At 37.6% G+C, this 21,794-nt stretch overlaps 1 protein-coding gene across 3 annotated transcripts in view; it reads right to left on the reverse strand.

Annotated features, from left to right (window-relative positions):
* Positions 1–21,794, reverse strand: part of PRKG1 (protein kinase cGMP-dependent 1) — a 1,378,000-nt gene that overhangs the window by 167,876 nt on the left and 1,188,330 nt on the right. The window contains exon 1 of one of the 3 annotated variants that reach the window (XM_040254676.1): positions 3,696–5,523. The exons of the other annotated variants lie outside the window; for them this stretch is intronic. Coding sequence (XP_040110610.1) covers positions 3,696–3,781 — 86 coding nt within the window. The 5' untranslated portion in view covers positions 3,782–5,523. Of the gene's footprint in view, positions 1–3,695; positions 5,524–21,794 lie in introns of those variants that run through there. 3 annotated transcript variants of the gene reach the window in all.

A 21,794-nucleotide genomic window follows, 5' to 3' on the forward strand; every position in this document is an offset into this window, starting at 1 on the left:
AATCTTTCTTAATCTTTTTCACTTGGGCTCTGGCATTTTTATAAAAAGTATTCTTCAGGCTTTTATATCATCAGTTTCTCTATGGCATTGCTTTTCCATTTCTGTTTTTTTATTGGTTATTGCTACTAAAGAAAAAACCTATTGAAATTTGTATATTTGTAATCTGCATACCATACAAAGTTCTCTTCTGATTCTAAAATTTCTATTACAGTCTCTTCAGTTCTCACTGTGATTCTCCCAGTGTCTCCCCAACATCCTCTACCTTCTAGCCAAACTGGTCTCCTCCCAGTGACTGAACACCTCATTTCCTTGTTGTCCTGAGTTCTTACGACACCTTCCCTAAGCCTAGGAACTTGCTCTCCAGTTCCTTGACCAGTTCACAACTGTTTAGCCTTGAGATCTCGGTCCAGATGCCCCTGGCTCAGTGATGCCATGCTGAATTAACTAGATTGGATTCCTTGTTTGTCTGTTCTCATGGCCCTAGCTGCCTCTCCATACAAGCACTCGTCACAGTTTACAGTTTATACATCTATTTGCATGGGCACTTAGCTCACGTCTCTAACCTCCTTTCACTAAATGTTATGACGGCAGGGGCGATGGCCAGTTTTGCTCCAATTTTATCCTGAATGGCTGGCACATAAGAGGTGCTTAGTAAGTATGTGGTCCAGGAATCTTGAACTCTTGGGAAGAATCAAATTCAGGCTTTGGAGTAACACTGTCTTGGTTTTACAAGACAAGGTGAAACCCTCGGTTTTCTTGTCTATAAAAATGAGAAGGATAACAGAGCCAATTTAATGATCATAAATGCAATAAAGATAAGTTTATCACAATGCCCAACACATAGAAAGCAACGGTTCTGCCATTCACTGCTTCTAAGTTTTCTCATTCACCAATACTATCATGTTTGTTCTTGTGGAGGTGCTGTCTGGGGTTTTATGAAAGATTGCTGCCCAAGAACAAAGTGAGCTTTTCCTATTCCATAGAAATAGATAACATACTTGAGAGTCCATTATCACTTTTGAGTAGGAATTTTTGGTAAAGTGGACAAAACAGACAAATCGTCAATAATGGCCATGAGGTACCTCATAAATGGCATGATTGCTGCTTAGGAGACTGCTCATGGCAGCCTATGTTACTACAAATAGCTGCCAGTGTGTTTTTTAAAGCTGAAATATGCTTCTACCTTAACAACATAAAATTGTCCACAGTGTTTAAAACTATGATATATACAAAATAACACTTTATTTTGAACAATGTCTCCTGTGTATACAAATTTTAAAATATGCTTTCATCACAAATGTCCAACATTTAAAATTTTTATCATGTTATCTGGTCTAAATTGTATATACTTGCAAAAATGGATGCTATTTCCTTGCAACAGAAAGAAAATACATATATATTTTTTAAAATGCAAATGATGAAAAATCAAAGATCAAGAGTGACATAGTTGATAGAAACTGAAAATATTTTATTTTTAAAAAGGAAAATGTGTAAAGTTATAGCCTATAGTCAGGCTCAGCATCTAGTAATGTGACATGTATCAAAAATTAAAAAAAAGATGTGTAACATGGGGAATAAACAAGATAGCATATTAAAAAGTTTGTTAAAACATTTGCTATTTATTATCTGGCTCAGTGGTAAAGAATCTGCCTGAAATGCAGATGATGTGGGGTTGATACCTGGGTCAAGAAGATCCCCTGAGGAAGGAAATGGCAACCCACTCCAGTATTCTTGCCTGGAAAATCTCATGGACAGAGGAGCCTGGAGGGCTACAGTCCACGGGGTTGCAAAAGAGTCAGCTACAACTTAGTGACTAAACAAGAAATATCAGGAAACATATTAAATAATTTGAACAAATTTCAGTTAATACATATAACAGAGGGTATTTTATCTGAAATTTACACGTGGGGATATGTATAATACACCAAAAAACAGACATAGCTAATGAGTTGCTGTCCTGGAATTTGAACAAAGATCTGTCTGGTCCCAAAGTACATGTTCTTTTCTCACCAGTTCACTACCTATACCCTCTGCTATAAGATTTTAAATTAACAACTATCCTAAATTCATTATAATGCTTAGGATGATATCTAAGCAGTAAGCACTCATAACTCTCTGTCCATCATTATAAAATTATATTTAATTATTAATAAAGCAGCATTAAATCGGAGAAGGCAGTGGCACCCCACTCCAGCACTCTTGCCTGGAAAATCCCATGGATGGAAGAGCCTGGTGGGCCGCAGTCCATGGGGTCGCTAAGAGTCGGACACGACTGAGCAACTTCACTTTCACTTTTCACTTTCATGCATTGGAGAAGGAAATGGCAACCCACTCCAGTGTTCTTGCCTGGAGAATCCCAGGGACGGCAGAGCCTGGTGGGCTTCTGTCTATGAGGTCGCACAGAGTCGGACACGACTGAAGCGACTTAGCAGCAGCAGCAGCAGCAGCAGCAATATGTTAATGGGTGCTCAACTGCAAAGCTAAACCAATAAACCAGTTTGATTCTCATGTTATTAGAACTCCTACCTGTAGTTATGTCCTAACCATATGCTGCTTTATAACAATAGAAAATCATTCAATGCCAAGTTCATTCAGTGCCAAATTCCTGTTGCCATTACACTATTATTGCATTTTTACTATTATGATAGATGTTTAATGCCACCATGCTTGTCTATGCAGATGTCTGGAAATGCCATCCCTGTGTACCCAAACAGTCTGCTCCTGTGAGAGAAAAATGCCATCCGACATAGTATTGACACATATTCATCCCCTATTTTATGAGATATTATAGAAACTTCTGATAAGAAAAGAATATAAGCCAATACTGTGATTTACTATGTGTGCTTATTTCCTTTATTGGACCAAGGACTAAAGTAAAAGCAAATATCCTTTGGACTGAGATATGAAATATTAGTTACTCATATAACAGAAAGCTCCTAATAGCTCCATGTTGTTATGAAACTTATATCTGTCCATACATAGCTCTTATGATACTGGTTTCACACAGAACATCTACCAGCGTCTCAGAGGCTTCATGTAATACTAGTTTAGACATGCAGAAAAGGAGACGGGGGAAAAAAAGAAGAAAGAGGGAGATGGTGTGACTTTAAAAAAAACTGAGCATTCTTTCAGTTCTCCTTTTTGGCATATCAGGCTATTTGATAATTTCTAATAGACTGATACATGAGATTTTGAAAATACATTGGCCACAAGAGAATTTTATAAACAAAATTATAAGATAATATCTAACATACTTAAAACTTTCACAAACACACATAGCCTCTGAACACAGCTTACTTCTTTATATAGGAAGTAAAGGCACGTGTATCTACTTAATAGTCCAGGTCTAGGTTGCACAGAGTCGGACACGACTGACGTGACTTAGCAGCAGCAGTAGCAGCAGCAGCATGCATGTTGTCTTTAAAAATAAAAATCTCATATTCATTTATTTCTTTACTTGTATATTAGTTTATTTCAGCATGACAATAACTATGAATGACTGCAGAAGTAGCTACTGTTCGGCAGATTAATAGATATTACACAAACTTGCCATTGATTAATGAACAAAGCTGTGAAGTTTAGTAGTGTTCTTTTCTTAAGCATTTTTGGAGGAGTTAGAAATTCCTTTCAATGAAATCACAGAGCATGAAAAATCATCCCCCAATATTTGCAAATACAGTTTTCTGTGCACTGACTCGGAGAGTCTTCGAACGTCACCACTGGAATCTTCATCATCGCTGTATCCCAGTGTAGAGTCACTGTCTGTATCTGAATAATCCATAGCAAGAGTTTACATGGACTCTTCTCTTTCAGAAGCAATTCTCTTGTGTCTCATGGCCGCTAGGAAACTCTATAGTGCACTGATGTATCTCTGAGAACAAACAGAGTGTGTGAGGCCAAAGCAGAATGTAGTTCACGCAAAGTAACTAACTGTGCCAGCAGGGGCTCTCCCTTTTCAGCTCTAGAGCAATGTGACTGCTGTCATCGGAGGCCTAGCATTCCCTCGGTGCCAGCCTTGACAGAAATTGGCACGTCTCCAATAGCTCATGAACTTAAGGCAACTGTGGGTCAGAGCCCTTCATTCTCAGTCAAGTGCATCAGGCAGTGTCCATAGTTACATTTAGGACAAAATAAATCCTTTTCATCTAAAAATCAAGGGCAATCTTACTATAACATGTAGGATATTCAAAACTGATGGGCTATGAAAAGCATCAAAGAGTTACTTGAAATTAGACTTTGAATTAATTATGAACTAGAATTGTAGAATCTGTGGCAAGTTCAGCTGTGCTATTTGAAAGTTTGGCTCCTGAGCAGATAAGTGCTGTGAGGAAAAGGAAAAAAAAACTGTATCAGGTCATTCACTGACTCTACTTCCTACCATTATTCCAACATGATTTATAACTCCAACACTCCCAACAGAACAAGTATACTAAGTGTAACATGAACTAATGCATAAAAATAAATACATGTCTTCTTATCAAGCTTGGCATAGAGTTAATAACCAGTAAATGTTAACTGTCATCATTGTCACTTTAAGAACCTCTGACATCTAGAAAGCACAATACTCTTGCATATAGTTTCTCTCATGAAATCTTTTCTAAATTTCTATAATAAACCAGTCTCCTAATTGTTTTCAGACACTACCGTTTCAGTCTGTTTTCCTGAATCCTCTTGGTTCACTAGAAAACTGGTGTCTCTCCAAAATTCTCTTTTTGGCCTTTTCATTGCTCTAACTTTTCTTATTGGGGAAATCTCTATGGCATCAGCTGTTAGTTTTGTATTAATGACTTCTAAGTCTTAATTTCTAAGTTTACTTTTCTTCTGCTGGACACCCTTGTCTGAAAGTTCCATTGCAACCTTGAATTCAAACCTAATTCATTTTCTTTTAACCTCAAAACCACTGTTTTCCTTGTGTTTCCTATCTTAGCAAATGACATCACCATTATTATATTTGCTTAGCCTCAAAAGATTAGATTCTTTTTTTTTTTTACGCTCCTTTCTCCATCATTGGCTCTGATTGATTATATTCGTTCTATCTTTGCCCTTTTTCTTACATCCATTCTTCCTTTGCATTCTCAGAGCCACTGCTTTACTTTGGGCTATCACCATCTCTATCCTGGAATGTTGATCTGGCCTTATAACTGATCTCCTTGCCACCACACTCTTCCTTCTCTAAGCCACATCTCATTTTACTGTACATTTCCAAATATAAGTCCCAGTCATGTCAACTCTTTGCATGAGAATTTTCAAAAGAAAGAAGTTTCTACACTTTCATTTAGAGTCTGAGGTCCTTCACCAATTGACCTATGATCTTTCCAGGCACTATACAGACTATCCTCTGCTGCACCTATAGCAAATAACTGTTTCCTTAAAATATGCCAGCTCTCATCTTCATTCTTATACACAGATGGCTCCTCCAACAACTCTCTATTCCAGTTCAAACATTCATCAGTGCAGACTTCCATGATCTTTCATTAGCATTTTCAAGATGGAAACATCCACAAAAGAAATATATCTACAAATTAATTATATATATAGATATAGTTAAACCAACAAAAAAGAGAGGAAATAGAAAAATACTATAATGCCACCTGCCAGAAGATAATTAAGTTTAACACCATTGTGAATATTTTTTAAGAAACTTTATTATTCTTAAGTATCATGAATATAATAAGTCAATATTTACTTTAATATTTGTAAAAATATTAGTAAAAAATAAATTAGTAAAAAAATCAGTAAAAAAAAATTTACTGAAGGCTATTATATTCTAAATGTATGAATGCTATGGTCTAGTGGGGATGGAAGTTAAATTAGTAGGCAAATGTAATTGAATATGCTGATCAAATAGCATGCAAACAGAGATATTAATAATAATAGGTAGGACATCATCTAGCAATTAAGATGAGAGCCTTTATGAGGACATTAAAAATTAAGACCCATTCCCGAATGAGTTGAGTTAGCAAAATGAGTCAGGAGATGTATTTTCTATGGGAAAAAAATATATATGCAATAGCCCTGGGGTAGGAAATACCTACTCCTTGGAAGAAAAGTTATGGCCAACCTAGATAGCATATTCAAAAGCAGAGACATTACTTTGCCGACTAAGGTCCATCTAGTCAAGGCTATGGTTTTTCCTGTGGTCATGTATGGATGTGAGAGTTGGACTGTGAAGAAGGCTGAGAGCCGAAGAATTGATGCTTTTGAACTGTGGTGTTGGAGAAGACCCTTGAGAGTCCCTTGAACTGCAAGGAGATCCAACCAGTCCATTCTGAAGGAGATCAGCCTTGGGATTTCTTTGGAAGGAATGATGCTAAAGCTGAAACTCCAATACTTTGGCCACCTCGTGCGAAGAGTTGACTCATTGGAAAAGACTCTGATGCTGGGAGGGATTGGGGGCAGGAGGAGAAGGGGACGACAGAGGATCAGATGGCTGGACGGCATCACTGACTCGATGGACGTGAGTCTGAGTGAACTCCAGGAGTTGGTAATGGACAGGGAGGCCTGGTGTGCTGCGATTCAGGGGGTCGCAAAGAGTCGGACACGACTGAGCGACTGAACTGAACTGAACTGTAAAACAAATAAGGTTGGAATTCAGGGATTGAGGAAAAGAAGGCAAGGACCACGAGAAACCAGAAAGGAAGGCAGGAACCCCCATCTAGATCCTGTAGACTAGTTCAAGGATCTACTTTTCAAGAGGCTAACTGAAACTTTTTTCTTTTAACATATTAATAAAATCTTAAAAATTAGTTGGAAATCACAAGCTTAGAGGAAACAATCAGTATGAAATAAAATATCAAGGAAACAATTTTAGATGAGTACTTTTAAAATGCTGACATCCTTTCCACTTACTAAAGTAAATATTACTGTATGGAAATCTGCACATCAAAGAATATGTCTAAACAGAAAATATGATCTCTGTCCCTTAGAACCTTGTACAATATAGGAGTAATGAAACAAACAAGTGCATAAAAATCAGTGTATTCTCAGGAATATTTACCAACTCATGACAAAGACTTGAGTTTGTACTCTATACACTTTTAGAATGCTCCCAAGGCAGTCTCTGGTTTTTCATTGATAACAGAGACTTATGACATGAGCTCAAAGAGGGTGTTTCTCTAGGCAGAACAACTATAACTATTATCCATAAAGTAACTCCACTTCATTCTTTCTGGTAACACAGGTGGATATTTCCATTCACTGTATTATCTCTCTTTCTGAGAGAATGCAAATCTGTATGGATCTATACCCATGGAAGGTCACAATAAATGAAGTTATGAATTTGAAAGAATTCAATTCTCACATTCCTTCTTCATATTACTTGTGCTGGGATGATGGCATAATGAATTTTTGATGTGATTTATGAACTGCATTCTGTGGCGTGATTCAATAACAATGAACAGAGACATTTATTCAGTTCAGTTCAGTTCAGTTCAGTTCAGTTCAGTCGCTCAGTCGTGTCCGACTCTGAGACCCCATGAACCGTAGCACGCCGGGCCTCCTGTCCATCACCAACTCCAGGAGTTCACTCAGACTCATGTCCATCGAATCAGTGATGCCGTCCAGCCATCTGATCCTCTGTCGTCCCCTTCTCCTCCTGCCCCCAATCCCTCCCAGCATCAGAGTCTTTTCCAGTGAGTCAACTCTTCGCATGAGGTGGCCAAAGTACTGGAGTTTCAGTTTTCAGCATCATTCCTTCCAAAGAAATCCCAGGGCTGATCTCCTTCAGAATGGACTGGTTGGATCTCCTTGCAGTCCAAGGGACTCTCAAGAGTCTTCTCCAACACCACAGCTCAAAAGCATCAATTCTTCGGCTCTCAGCCTTCTTCACAGTCCAACTCTCACATCCATACATGACCACAGGAAAAACCATAGCCTTGACTAGACGGACCTTAGACATTTATTAGGTTGAACCAAAGAAATTGCTGTTTTTGCAGGTTAAGATGGCCAATTATTGGCAATTTCATGTTCCAACCTAACACATGGAATTAGTGAAAGTGAAAGGGGATATAAAACAATAACAGAAGGCTATATATTGCTATTTCTTTTCTCCTGTGCTCCCTATGTGACATAAACTGAACTGACTTCAATAGTAATCTGTATTGTTTCCATATTCCATATGTGAATCCTGTGAATGTTGACATGATTGATGGTTCTTGTTCTTCCATCTAATCTTTAAAGATAATTCTCTGTCCATTCCAACTAGGATAAGAAATAACTATAGAAGAAATTCTGAGTCTTAGTGTTTTGTTGTTGTTATTGCTAGAGTAAAAATGGTATTTACTTTGTGCTCTGGTTTCAGATATTAAACTCTTTGGTAAAGTCTTACAAATTTAAAGAATGTCTCCTTGAGTGTATTTTCTGGAGAGAAAGAAGAGCTTATTCTCATTTTTCCTTGTTATTATTTTATCAGTTGTTTAGAAGTACAGATTTAGATATTATATTGCCATTATTTTCTTAGAGGTCTATTTGGTCTATTTTTGTATGATTTACAGGTATTTTCACTTAAGAGGAAAAATAAAGAATTTTACTCTAATAACATAGAAAAAACTTAAACCTGGAGTGCAACATAATAGATGTTCTATTCATTTATTCAAATCAAACACTCTCTTCTTAACACTATGTGTCCTCTTATTTGAACCATACTTCATAATATAACATGGATTAAGATAAATCTAATCGGTGTCTTATCTTTTCAGATAGTGATGCATGTAATTTTTGTAACATAACTGGCCAAACACAGTTTGAGTTTTGGGAGAAGACATTAGGAGAGTCAAATTATTCCATGGTGTATCATGGGTCATAAATACTTTCAAGAATAAAACAATTCATGGTATATTCCTTTGCCTTTGTTTCTAGTCTACTTGATGGAGCTAAAAAAGGATTCAATTTTTCATATTTTTAAAGTACAGGAAAGAACATATTCAAATGATGACTGGAAATGATGTACCAGTAAACGTCAACTGATGCATGTTTGAAATGAATGTTGATTTCCTTGGTCACATATTTCAAAGGACTGTTGCCTTTTTAAAGTGCCTTCAAGTCAGGAGTGTGTCCTTTCCTATAAAGCATTCTAGACAACATGCCAGAAGAGTGTCTCCTATTTCTGGTTCTATTGCCAACTTTAGTGAGTGACCTTGAGAAAATGACTCTGTTTCATTTTTCAGATGTGAAATGGAGATTGAAATCACTGCTCTGTTCTCTTCTATAATTTGTTTTACCAACATGGACACTTTTTAAAAGATCAAATTATCATGGTTTTCAATGCTCCCGAGACAATTTATCCCAAACCCAAGGATATTTCTTTAGATTAAAAAAAAAAGGGGGTATTATCAGCCTGCAATTGTGATCTACCTTCCAAATATGTAAGTGGCATATTATGGTATTAATTTTCATATTAACATTTTTTATCCAAGACTAAAACATATTTTCACATAGAAATCAGACATGTTCACTTGAAATAATAAGTCTCATAGTAAGAAGTCAAGGATTATATAATAAATGTTTATGAAATTGTATTTTGATTGTTTAAATTTATATTAAGATTTTACTTTGGCTCTTTCAGAGAAGAGAAATATCTAAAATTTTAAAATAGGGTTAAACTGTTAAAGATCACATTCTTTTGTTAGTCATTTATCAAATATTTGCATTATTTTAATAAATAACTAGGTCTCTAAACAAAATTCTTTAGTTTAGTGATTTTAGAATTCAAGTAATCTAATGTGCTATAATTTCATCCACAGCAAATATTAACTTTGAATCAAAAATAAACAGAAGAAACAATGAATAAAGAAAGGAAAGTTATGGCTATATGTATAATAAAGCCAATTTGAATAAAAAGTGCTAAAGTCAAACCACTACATACAGTCAAAACTCCTACAGTTGGCATTGGTTAGAAAGAGCAGACTGGGTATTGAATTTATTAACTATATATACCAATTTTTACCAAAAAAACTATCTATTAGCCTTGCCATACTTGCCCAGCAGGTGATTTAACATATATATATATATGTTATATATGTACACACACACACATATATATGTTATTGAGACTATAAAAAACCGATCTTCAATGAAAAGATGAGGAAATGACAAGGGTAGTTAATAGACAAGAAAGAAAGAATTCTTAAACATATGAAAATATGCTACATCGTAGAGTAAGAGAAGTGCAAATGCATGTAGACAATTCAGCTTTGTGTAACAGTCCAGCACTATTTTTAAAATATTTTTATTTATCTCACATATGTATTCATAGTTTTGGATAATAATGATAAGAACAGGATGTTACAACAGCACTGTGTGTAATGTTGGGAATAACCTAAATACCTACCAAAGTGGAACTGATTACATAAAATTTTCTACATTAATGCAAGGGAATATTTTAAAAATGAGAAGAACTGAAGAAAACCTATATGAATGTGATCTCCAGGATATCTTAAGTGAAAAGACTATAGTGCAGAACCATGTGTATATACTTTCGTTTTTGTAAAATACACACACACACAAATAAGCATATATTAAAATACATGAACGACTTTAAGTTGCATTATTTTATATCCAGGGAAGAGAATGTATGATTAAAGGGTAGAGGAAAGAGGGAAATCACTTTTGTAGCTTTTGAATTTTATACTATGTACTTGAATTACTTGCCACAAAATAAATATTTTTAAAAGTAAATATATGAAGTAATAGAAATTGACTCTTACAAGTAATTTCTGGGCAGAGAGACTGCTGAGGTCCTCTACTCTTTTGGAAGGCCTGGCCTGAACTGAGTGCATGGTTAGCTAGTGTCCATCGCTAGACCACCCCTTAAGCCTCACCCTAAAGTCATTCCCAGCCAGCAGAGCTGGAGTTACCTTACATTGGCCCAGTCTGATCACACTGAAAAGATAGCAGCTCTGTAGATGGAGCAAGTAAAAATGCTCGACACAGGATCCTCCAGCATCACTTCAGCACTGCCTTTTGCTCTATTTTCATTGGCAGCAATTATAGGGACTAGATGACAAATAAGGAAGGTATTTTTTGAGCAAGGACATCTGCTTCTTAACACCTTTAACCATGGTTAGGTTGACATTTTGGAGCTCTTAAAAGGTTAAGTTACTGATTCTATTTGTACACAGAAAACATTTCATATAAGTATCCATTTATGTATATACTAATATTTCTATTTAATATTGCTTTGAGATTGTATTTTTAATATATCCACTAGCAATTGGGGAACACGTTTTCTCTCCCTGAATATTTTAAATAATTTGTTATTGTCATTATTTTTATTATTATAGCAGGTCTAATCTCAACAGATTCTATTCATTCTTGTTTACCTACTGAGAAACCATCATAACTGCCATGTTTCTTCTATTAATCTGTAAAGCACTTAAGGATTAAGCTATCTCTTAACAATGATGAAGTCCCTCTGCTAGCATTAAAAAAAGGATTTCAAAGTGCAGTCAAGGGTTTTAGATTCATGAAAATTTCTACTATGGCTCACTCTCTAATCTGAAAACTGCATAAATTAATAAAAATAGTTTCTTGTTTAATATAGAAAAGAATGACATTCATTCATCCATTTATTCATAAAGTAGGGTTTCCTGATTTAGTAAATAAAAACACAGGGCATCCAATTTACTTTGAATTTCAGATAAATAATTTTTTTTTTTACTATGAGTGTCCTATGCAATAATATACTTATAGTAAAAAAAATCATAGTTTGTCTAAAATTTGAATTAAATAGTATCTTGTATTTTACATGGCAATCCTAAATAAGTTTCTAAATAGAGACTCTGAGCCAGGTGCTATCCTAGGTGCTGGGTATATAGAGGTGCAAATAACAAAATCTTTGGCTTCCAAGAGTTTACAATCTAGTAGGTTAAAAGAAAAGAAAAAAAGAACTATTGATAGTTATAATGCAGGATGATTGGAGTGTCAGAGGTGTGAACAGAGTGACACATCACATAGGAATCCTCCAAGTCTGACTGGAAGATGCAGCTGGAGAGGAACGTGGATTGATGGTGAAGGGGATCACGGGAAGCTACTTGAGGAGGTGATGCCTCAGATGAGAACTGCTGTGCATGCAGAAATTTGTCAAAAGACAGAATGAGGTGGTCCTGTCACAAGGAATAGCTTGTGGAAAAGCATAAGGAAATCTTGCATGGAGGGAACAGCAAGCAACTGATAATTCCTGAAACCTTAGGAGCAAAACATAGAGCATTGAGGCTAGCAGGGTTGAAACAGGAGAAATTATAAGTGGCTGTATATTGACTATGTGTGTGTCTGTGTGCTCAGTCATGTCCAACTCTTTACAACCCCTGGACTGCCTGCCAGGCTCCTCTGCCCATGGAATTTTCCAGGCAAGAATACTGGAATGGGCTGTCATTTCCTGCTCCAGGGGATCATCCCCACCCAATGATTGAACCCGTGTCTCTTGCATCTTCTGCATTGGTGGGTGGATTTTTTTACCACTGCGCCACCTGGGAAACCTTATAGGATACTACTGACTATATACATGTCTTTAAAAGTTCAACAGATTCCTTTATCGCATCTGTTTGCTATTTAGACAAACTTAATAGCGACAATGTTAGAATCACCAAGAAGTCTTCCTTGATTCATATTACCCTATTGCTCTCCTTATTCCCTCTATTCAACATGACCATGATACTTCAGTGTGCATGACAGTTATTGATGGATGCCAGATGTTTAAAAAACAATTCCTTAGCTGGCTTTTGTTTCTGGACCCTGTAGAATTGACTGTGCGTCCACTCTATATTTCACCTGCTATACACTGTTCAGGACAAATGCCCCATGAATGCGGAGGCACTTGGGGCACTGAGCATTGCCTTTACCATTAAAAAGAAATCTTTAATTGAGCATATATTGTGTTAAGAGCACTAGGGAGGCAGGTAGCAAAATACATATGGCAATGGAGTCAGGTCATCTATACAACAGCTATGGCACAAAGGAAACTGACCAAAAGTTTTAGCTCCATTGATACTTGGGAGATACATTAATTATTGAACACTTTTCTAAGCCAGGTATTTGCTGCTTTAAAGTGAAATCTCGATAATACAATTGATCCGGGAGTTGGCGATGGACAGGGAGGCCTGGCGTGCTGCAGTGCATGGGGTCGCAAAGTCGGACACGACTGAGTGACTGAACTGAACTGAACTGATGGGGTCAGAAAACTCCCTGGCCCCAAGCCAGCCAGCAGCCAGCCTGTTTCTGTATAATTCTCAAGGCATGAACAATTTTTACACTGTTACAGGATTGCTTTTAAAAAAATGCAAAAACAAGCAAAGAATATGTTTAGAGACCATATGTGATATGCAAAGCCTAGAATATTTACTATCTGGCTCTTTACAGAAAAAGTTTGCCAATTTCTAAATAAATGAAGTAACTGGAGCTTAGAGAGATTCAAGAACCCTCCTAGAGTTCATACAGTTAAAAAGTGACAGATATTGATCTTAAATCAGATTTATCTGTTCCCAGTGTATGTGACCCTTCCACTGATCATGTTATATTTTGATCTTGGAAATATCTATCCTTGCGAATTCTGAAGCTATGGTGCATGGCTCTTATTCTGCAGGCTGTGTTTCCCTTGACCATCCTAGTGGGCTAACAGGATAGGTGTGAACTCACTTTCACCTACCCCCAAGTCCACTGCTATATGAAAAACTGCCCGCCACTCCCTTCCATTCTGGTGACTTTATTCATCTAGATCCCTAGGGTAGACAATCTAATCAAACTCAGGTGTTTAATTGATGTTATCTGGGCAGGAACACAAATGGGATCTACACTGCAACCAATCACTTGGCAAGTCAGCAATAACTTTTGCAATCTTAACTTCATCTAAATGGCTCAAAAGAAAATGCTTGATAAACAGAATCTGTAGTTTAATAAACCATCACTACTACTTGATCAATTTTTAAAAACGCATGTACACCCGTGGTGGATTCATGTCAATGTATGGCAAAACCAATACAGAATTGTAAAGTAAAATAAAAAAGAAAGAAAGAAAGAAAGAAATCAGAAAAAATAAAATTAAAAAATTAAAAAAAGATCTCATAGCAAATAATTTGCTAATTGAATAATGTCTTAATGAAATTTTAAGACATTAAGATTATTAATAATCGTAAGGTATCGAGTGGTTTTAATTAGGTGCAGCTACAACACAAGGCTGGCATCTTTCAGTTCCTATATTCAGTCAACGACAAAATTGAGAAACAGATCTTATCTCACTAACAGACGGTCATAGCCAGTACTTTGATCAGTAGAGCAGAACACAGTCAGTTATCATCCCATGAGACATATGTGGTATTATTTTACCTATTCTTCCCTCAAGTTTATGGGTTGATTTTTTTCTACGGATAAAGCTGCCAAATCTGCTTTTCTACTTTGAAAAGCATTTACAGGCTTAGTGTTATTCTTTCCCCACTTCTGTCCCTCTTTCTCTCCCCCACTCTCTCCCTTTTCTTATTTCCATCCATTCATTGACCCATCTATCCATCTATCCATCCATCTACTGTGACCAACATGTATAAAGAAACACGTTATGTGCGATGACAGATACAGCAATATATAATGTACAGTCCTTATTCTCAAGAAATGTATAGTTTAAAAAAGGCAAGTAGGAGAGGTTGGAAACAAACCTTTAGTTCATGTAAATGATAGATTAGCAGCTATGCAAATGATCTTATTTAACAAATTTAATATGTATTGAGTGATCACCATAGACCATACACCAGTTTCTGTGATAGTGAATTATGCTTTAGAACTTCATCTTCACAACAATGGTATAATTTGTTACTATTATATTTTCCAGTTTAACAGATAAACAAACTAAGGTGAATAGAGATTAAGCAATTTTCCCAAAGCCATAAAGTTGATGAATGCAGAACAGGGATTCAAATTCAGATAGTCTGACCAGATGTACTATACTTCTTCTAACACAAATTATCACATTTGATACTCACAACAATCTATAATAGATACATTTTTGTGTGTCTTCTCAGAGCATCATCATCACAATTCTCTAACAATATCCTTTACTCTAAGCTCATCCACGCAATGTTTGCCTTTAGGCTCTTATGCTTATAGCTGCTTGGGGATCAGTGACCGCAGCCAATAGGCTCTTTTTGACCCTGATTGAATGGCCCAATCAGATTCTCTTTAGGGGAAACCGAAAATCAAGGACACTTGTAACTGAGAACAGGTAGGCGCTCCAGTTAAGTAATCTGTCCTGTATGAATAGAAAAGGAGAAAACAGGGTTGCTAAGAGAAATATTGAAAATATGCACAGAATAGCTGAGATCAGAGAGAGAATCCTACTTGTTTTAAATGGATTTCTTGGCTGATCATTAAAGTTTGGGGTAGGTCCAAGGAATGTTGAGTCCATAGAATAGCTTATCCCTCCAATATGGTCTCTTTTTGAGTCTAGGAGGAGGAATATGCTACTTTGTTACTTAAAATTAAAAGAATTACTATTAGGCATAAGATCCATTTATCCTATGTCCAGTTATCAGCTGGGGGAAATTGAAGTTCCAGGCATTTTTGTGAGATGCACAAACATAATTATAATACAAGGGGAAAAATGTGAATCTCACAAGTTAAGAACATATGAAGCAACATGGAAGGAAGAGAAGGAAACTTCACATACGAAGAAACCCCAGGAATGGCTTTGTAAAAAGAGGAGACATTAACCAGGCATTAAAATATTGATAGAACTTGGTTTTGTAATTATAGAAGACAGTGTTCTAAACAGAGGGGGCAATATGAATGATGGAGTGTGTTGAAAAGTTCAGCTTCACAGGAACCAAGGTGGACTGAGAGCATTTGGAAAAGTCAGCCAGAATGGTAGGCTGGGGCCAGATTGTAACAGAAAACACTAAGAAGTTATGTGCCTGTATTTTAATTATTTGTTTAAGGGTATGTAGGTGTCATGATCCTAAGCCTTAAGAAAATCCTTCTAGCTATGTCAAGTAGCATGTGGGAATAAACAAAATAAGGAAAGACTACTCAAGAGTTGAACGAGAAGACAGAGCTTCAAGAAGTAACTTCTTTAGATTTATGATGTCATTGTTAACAAGTGAGCAGGTGAATGGTCTACCTGAATCGAGCTCACCATCAATATGCACCCCCAAAAGCCAAACAGAACTTCCCATCACATGCCCATAGCATCAAAGAATGTGGATACTTATATAGCTATATGGACCACCAACTGGAGAAGGCAAGGGCACCCCACTCCAGTACTCTTGCCTGGAAAATCCCATGGACGGAGGAGCCTGGTGGGCTGCAGTCTATGGGGTCGCTAAGAGTCAGACACTACTGAGCAACTTCACTTTCACTTTTCACTTTCATGCATTGGAGAAGGCAATGGCAACCCACTCCAGTGTTCTTGCCTGGAGAATCCCAGGGACGGGGGAGCCTGGTGGGCTGCTGTCTATGGGGTCGCACAGAGTCGGACACGACTGAAGTGACTTAGTAGCAGCAGCAGCATGGACCACCAACACCAAATATGTTGGAAGAACACATAGACAATTCTTGTCCCTGGAAAGGTTAGATAGAATTAGGGTTGAGGTTACTTTTTTCAACCACAAAATGTGTCTAGGCAGAAGGCAGAGGAAAAGTCAAATGCAGAAAAGCCAGATATAATAAAATGGTATGGCCAGACACAGAGGAGAGCTGCTCATGCCATCGAGTTTGGAAATGTTTTATCATAGCCTTCCTGGAAGAACTTATAGTTGAATTGAGTCTTGGGCCAGAGGTGGTGGGAAGTGGAGAGGGCGTCAAAGTGGAGGGGCATTTTAGGCAGAGAGGATCATGTGAGCAAAAGTAGACAGCTGAAAACAGTGTCAGTGGCTGTGGCTAAGTCGATCCGACAGACAGCAGCCTATCAGGCTCTTCTGTCCCTGCGACTCTCTAGGCAAGAACACCGGAGTGGGACTATAAACACATTTGTGTTTTGGGAGCACAAAGAAAGAGCTGGGAAGTAATGAGAGAGCAGGCTGGAGGGGAAGCAGAAGGCAGATCACAGAAGCACCTAGAGAGAGATCCAAATGACAGCATGAGATAAAGGTAGTGAATTCTCAAATAACACTACATAAGTGACTCCAGGAAACTTTTTAGCAGGAAGGCATTTCACCTTGATCCTCAAGAACAAACTATTTATATCTGGAGAAAGTCTAAAGTTAGATAGGATGAAAACATTCCCATTGACATACACAAAAGCGATCATCTGTCGGCAACGAGCTTCCTGAATTATATTTAAAACATTTCTTAGTGTCAAAGCAATAGGATGGTTAAGACATGAATAACTAGCATCTTTGCTAAGAGATTTTAATAAGAATAGAAAAACATGACTACACACACACACACACACACATACCCCTCACACACACACCATCTTTTGTTATCTACAAATCCTATAATCCTGGGTAAGGGTGCCAACAGAGGTTATTACACTGCTAAGGAAGCAGAATTGTTAAAACAATGTATTAGCACAATACCTGATAATTTTCTGCATGTATCAGGCACTGTGGATGCACTGTAAATAAACTGCCTCAAAAAGATGTATCAAATTACCAAACATTTCTCCTACCACTTTCTCCCCCCTTCCATCTGCAATCTTTGATATTGTATGATGGAAAGAGTGTGGGTATTAGAGTCCAACATTCTCAGTTCCAGACTCCACTAGTTATATGTCTTCAAATAAGCTGTAACACTTAACCTTGCTGGACCTGCATTTGCTTATTTGTGAAAGTGAAGTCACTCAGTCGTGTTCGACTCTTTGTGACCCCATGGATGGCAGCCTACCAGGCTCCTCTGTCCATAGGATTTTCCAGGCAAGAGTATTGGAGTGAGTATATTGTAGGGTGATAAGATTTAATGAGAGGATGTAAATGAAGACCTCTGGGACAACTCTAGCATTTGCTAATGTTAGTGCACATTTCTTGGCCAAGCTTGCTTATGTACTTTTCAGTCCAATGGAACATACTTCTGTTTGGACATTTGCCTTTGCTAGCTAATTCAATTTTCATAAGAAGATGGCAATCCTCCCGACCTCCAGAACATGCAGTTCAGCACATAACTGATCACATGAGGCAGCAACACTGTATCTATGGTAGGCTAGTTGTTGCAGGGTGATACCAGCCAGCAGTGTGGATAAATGATGCTGCTTTTGAGCAATGCATCTGTTGATATTTTCTGACCTCTTTGCACTTTTGCTGGGAAGCATAGCTCCAAACTATGACCCAGTTTTAAAAGGCATTCCAGACCTCCCAGAACAGATTGTTGTTCTGATTCCATCCTCTTTTCCTATCTGTTCTCCTATTCCCACATATACCATTCCCTTTTGCCTCAGTTTCTCAGTATATTTTCCTAATATTGATCTTTCTTCCTTCCACCTTCCACATTTCTAAAAACAAAACCTTATGTAAAATGGGCACATTCTCAACAGCTTACATAAACAGAGCTCTGCTGGGTAGGCAAGATCAACTCAAAATTGGGTACTCTAAAAGCTGTTAGTGCTTCTGTCATGATTAACATATGGCACATCTTGACCCTGCTTTTTGCTCCCAAGGGGCATGGCAAAGGCATTAAAAGTGGGCAGTAGTAGGGTATCAGACAGAAGCAGAGCCGACAGGAAGCACCATCCAAAGCCAAGTGACGCTCTTTGGCACTGCTGTACGTGACCTATGTAGACGAGTTGTATGATTACTGTTATTGTACTGTTGTTGCTTTAAGAAGACATTAAGTCTTTTGGGGATAAGACATTTTATATCTAAATAAATAGTGAAAGTGTTACTTGCTCAGTCATGTCTGACTCTTTGAGACCCCAAGGACTACAGCCTGCCAGGCTCCTCTGTTCATGGGATTCTCCAGGTAAGAATGCTGGAGTGGGTAACCATTTCCTTCCCAGGGGATCTCCCCAACCTAGGAATCAAATCTGGGTCTCCTGCATTACAGGCAGGTACTTTACTGTCTGAGCCACCAGAAGTGAAGTGAAGTGGCTCAGTCGTGCCCGACGCTTTGCGGCCCCATGGACAGTAGCCTGCACCACACTCCTCCATCCACGGGGTTTTCTAGGCAAGAGTACTGGAGTGGGTTGCCGTTTCCTTCTCCAGGGAATCCTCCCTACCCAGGGATCAAACCCAGGTCTCCCGCATTGTAGACCAACGCTTGCTTTGCCATCTGAGCTCCCAGGGAAGTCCAGCATTGCAGGCAGATACTTCACTGTCTGAGCCGCCAGAGAAGCCCCAGATAAACGGTTGTTGTTGTGTGCTACGTTGCTTCAGTTGTGTCCGACTCTTTGCGACCCTATGGACTGTAGCCCACCAGGCTGCTCTGTCCATGGGCATTCTCCAGGCAAGAATATGTGAGTGGGTTGCCATGCTCTTCTCCAGAGGATCTTCCCCACCCAGGGATCAAACTTGTGTCTCTTGTCTCCTGCATTGGCAGGTGGGTTCTTTACCATTAGTGCCGCCTGGGAAGCCCTAAATAAATGGTAGGTGTTCACTAATTTCCTTTCTCCAGATGACCAGGAGGTCAAATCATATATTTTCCTGATCAAGAAAATAAAACAGAAAAATAAACCCATTGTATACTTCTCTGGTTTGATAGAAACATTTTTAGAAGCTATAGCTATCCTATTAGGAAGATAGTGAAGTAGGCCAGCAAAGGAGTATCTCAAAGTTATGTTCAGGAAAATAACGTGGTTTCTAGAATCCACCTACTATCACTCTGAATTTCTTGATCCTGTTCCTAGCCACTTTCCTTCTGGGATTTGTGATGACTTTCTGAATTACAACTTTGTATTACATACTCACTAACTCTATCCTTTTTCATCAAAGATAATATGATATTTCACTTTAGACACCTTTAGTATCATTATGAAAGGGAAAGTGTTAGTCTCTCAATTGTGTCTAAGTCTTTGCAACCCCATGGACTGTAGCCCACCAGGCTCTTCTGTCCATGGAATTCTCCAGGCAAGAATATTGGCGCAGTTAGCCATTTCCTTCTCCAGGAGAATTTTCCTGACCCAGGGATCGACCTGGGTTTCCTGCATTGCAGGCAGATTCTTCAACATCTAAGCCAACAGCTACCTGAGAAAAAAATTATGTTAATGGATTATATACATGTTTGAAAGGAAACTTTTCATAATGATAAACTTTAACCTGTAAAATGGGCCAGTGCCAAGCTTTAGATTTAGAACAATATAGTAAATACAATTGAAAGAAAACTAAACCAGCTGTTCTTTTGCCATGCTTATTTATAGTATACTGAAAAAGAAACGATTAGCCACATCACACATGACGAAGCAAAATGGGATCCACTAGGGCAGTGATACTTGGACCAACTCCTAAGCAACCACATCCAGGCCTCTTTGCCAGGGCATTGTTTGAAGACGGAACAAGGACTAGAGTGCTTCTCTATCATCATGGTGGGCATTGCAGGGGTCAGACAGAGATCTCTGAAGACAGTTATTTTATCAGCTTTTATAGGGATTAAAATTGGTTACCTCTTGCACGTCTGTGACTTCAGTGATATAATTTCATTTTGCTAATGGATATTTCAACATCTAAATTCTCTTTAAGAATTCAAAAAGAAAGATGGCATCTAAGAAGGAATATATATGAAACCAGAAAAACTCAGTATTTTGTTACTTTCCATACTAGTTCTAGGATATCAGGCTAGCATTCTAACTCTGAACCTTCACCTCCCCTCTGTAATATAAGGATAACACATACAAATAGTTAGCTGGTATGTATGCATATGTGTGCATGTGTGTATAATTTAAAAAAAAAAACAAAACAGAAATGTCCTAAAATAACCACTAGAACCCAGACATGTGCAACAATTAGATAGATCCATGCTATACTGTGGAAATTTACTCATTTTGTAATACATTTTTATTATTTTGATATAGTCTAGGTGATTTTGCCAGCCATATTCTACTTCGCATGGTAAATCATATTTCCTACCTTACTTATGGTTTCCAAGCTGGATTAAGCAATAAGCAGCAGAATCTTTGAACTGACAAATAATACCCAAAGGCAAGACTGGAAAGCAACACACTGATGATGAAAATCTCTGGCCAACAGACTCCCAAGTCCTGAGCTTCATTACTTTACATAATAAGAATTTACCAAAACATTGTCAGGTTGTTAAACAGCTGCTACTTTTAAGACTGTTTCAATATTTCCCAGACCATCTATTTAGAACATTGAGATACGAGATAAAGTACAACATTTTAAAAGTTCAAGTGGTTATTTATAGAGATTATTTTGAAAAATAAGTAATAATCTTGTTCATGATATTGTAAATACTTGGAGACACTCTGGAGGTTAGAGAAAGTTTCCCAAATAACTCTCACTGCTCTGCAGGCTTTACATAAAAATGTCATTTCTCAAACTCTCAAACTCATTGGAGAATTTAAAATATTTAACAGTTTAATTTTATTATAAATCTAATTTATTAAATGCTGTTTAGCAATTAAAATACAACAGAACAGATAAAAAAAGAAGCTGTGAATAGCTAGGAAGACACAGCTGTGTCTTTCCCAATGGTTAAGTCTTTATCTAAAATGCACTGTTTTATAAAAGGTTTTTGAGGTAATCCTTCCATTGTTTTTCAGTGACTTGAGGGAGCTGAGCAGGTATTTCTATTTTTAGGTAAACTCTTGCTCTGGTTATTTTATTGGCTGGGAATTGGCTACCCTTATGTATCAGTTGCAAAATTATCACACTCTGCCACTTAATTGTATTCTCTCTCTGCTTTCAAGACCTCATTCAAATTCAGTTTCTCCA

The sequence above is a fragment of the Oryx dammah genome, unplaced genomic scaffold, assembly GCF_014754425.2.
Source record: "Oryx dammah isolate SB20612 unplaced genomic scaffold, SCBI_Odam_1.1 HiC_scaffold_14, whole genome shotgun sequence".
In the NCBI taxonomy this organism is placed as follows: Eukaryota; Metazoa; Chordata; class Mammalia; order Artiodactyla; family Bovidae; genus Oryx; species Oryx dammah.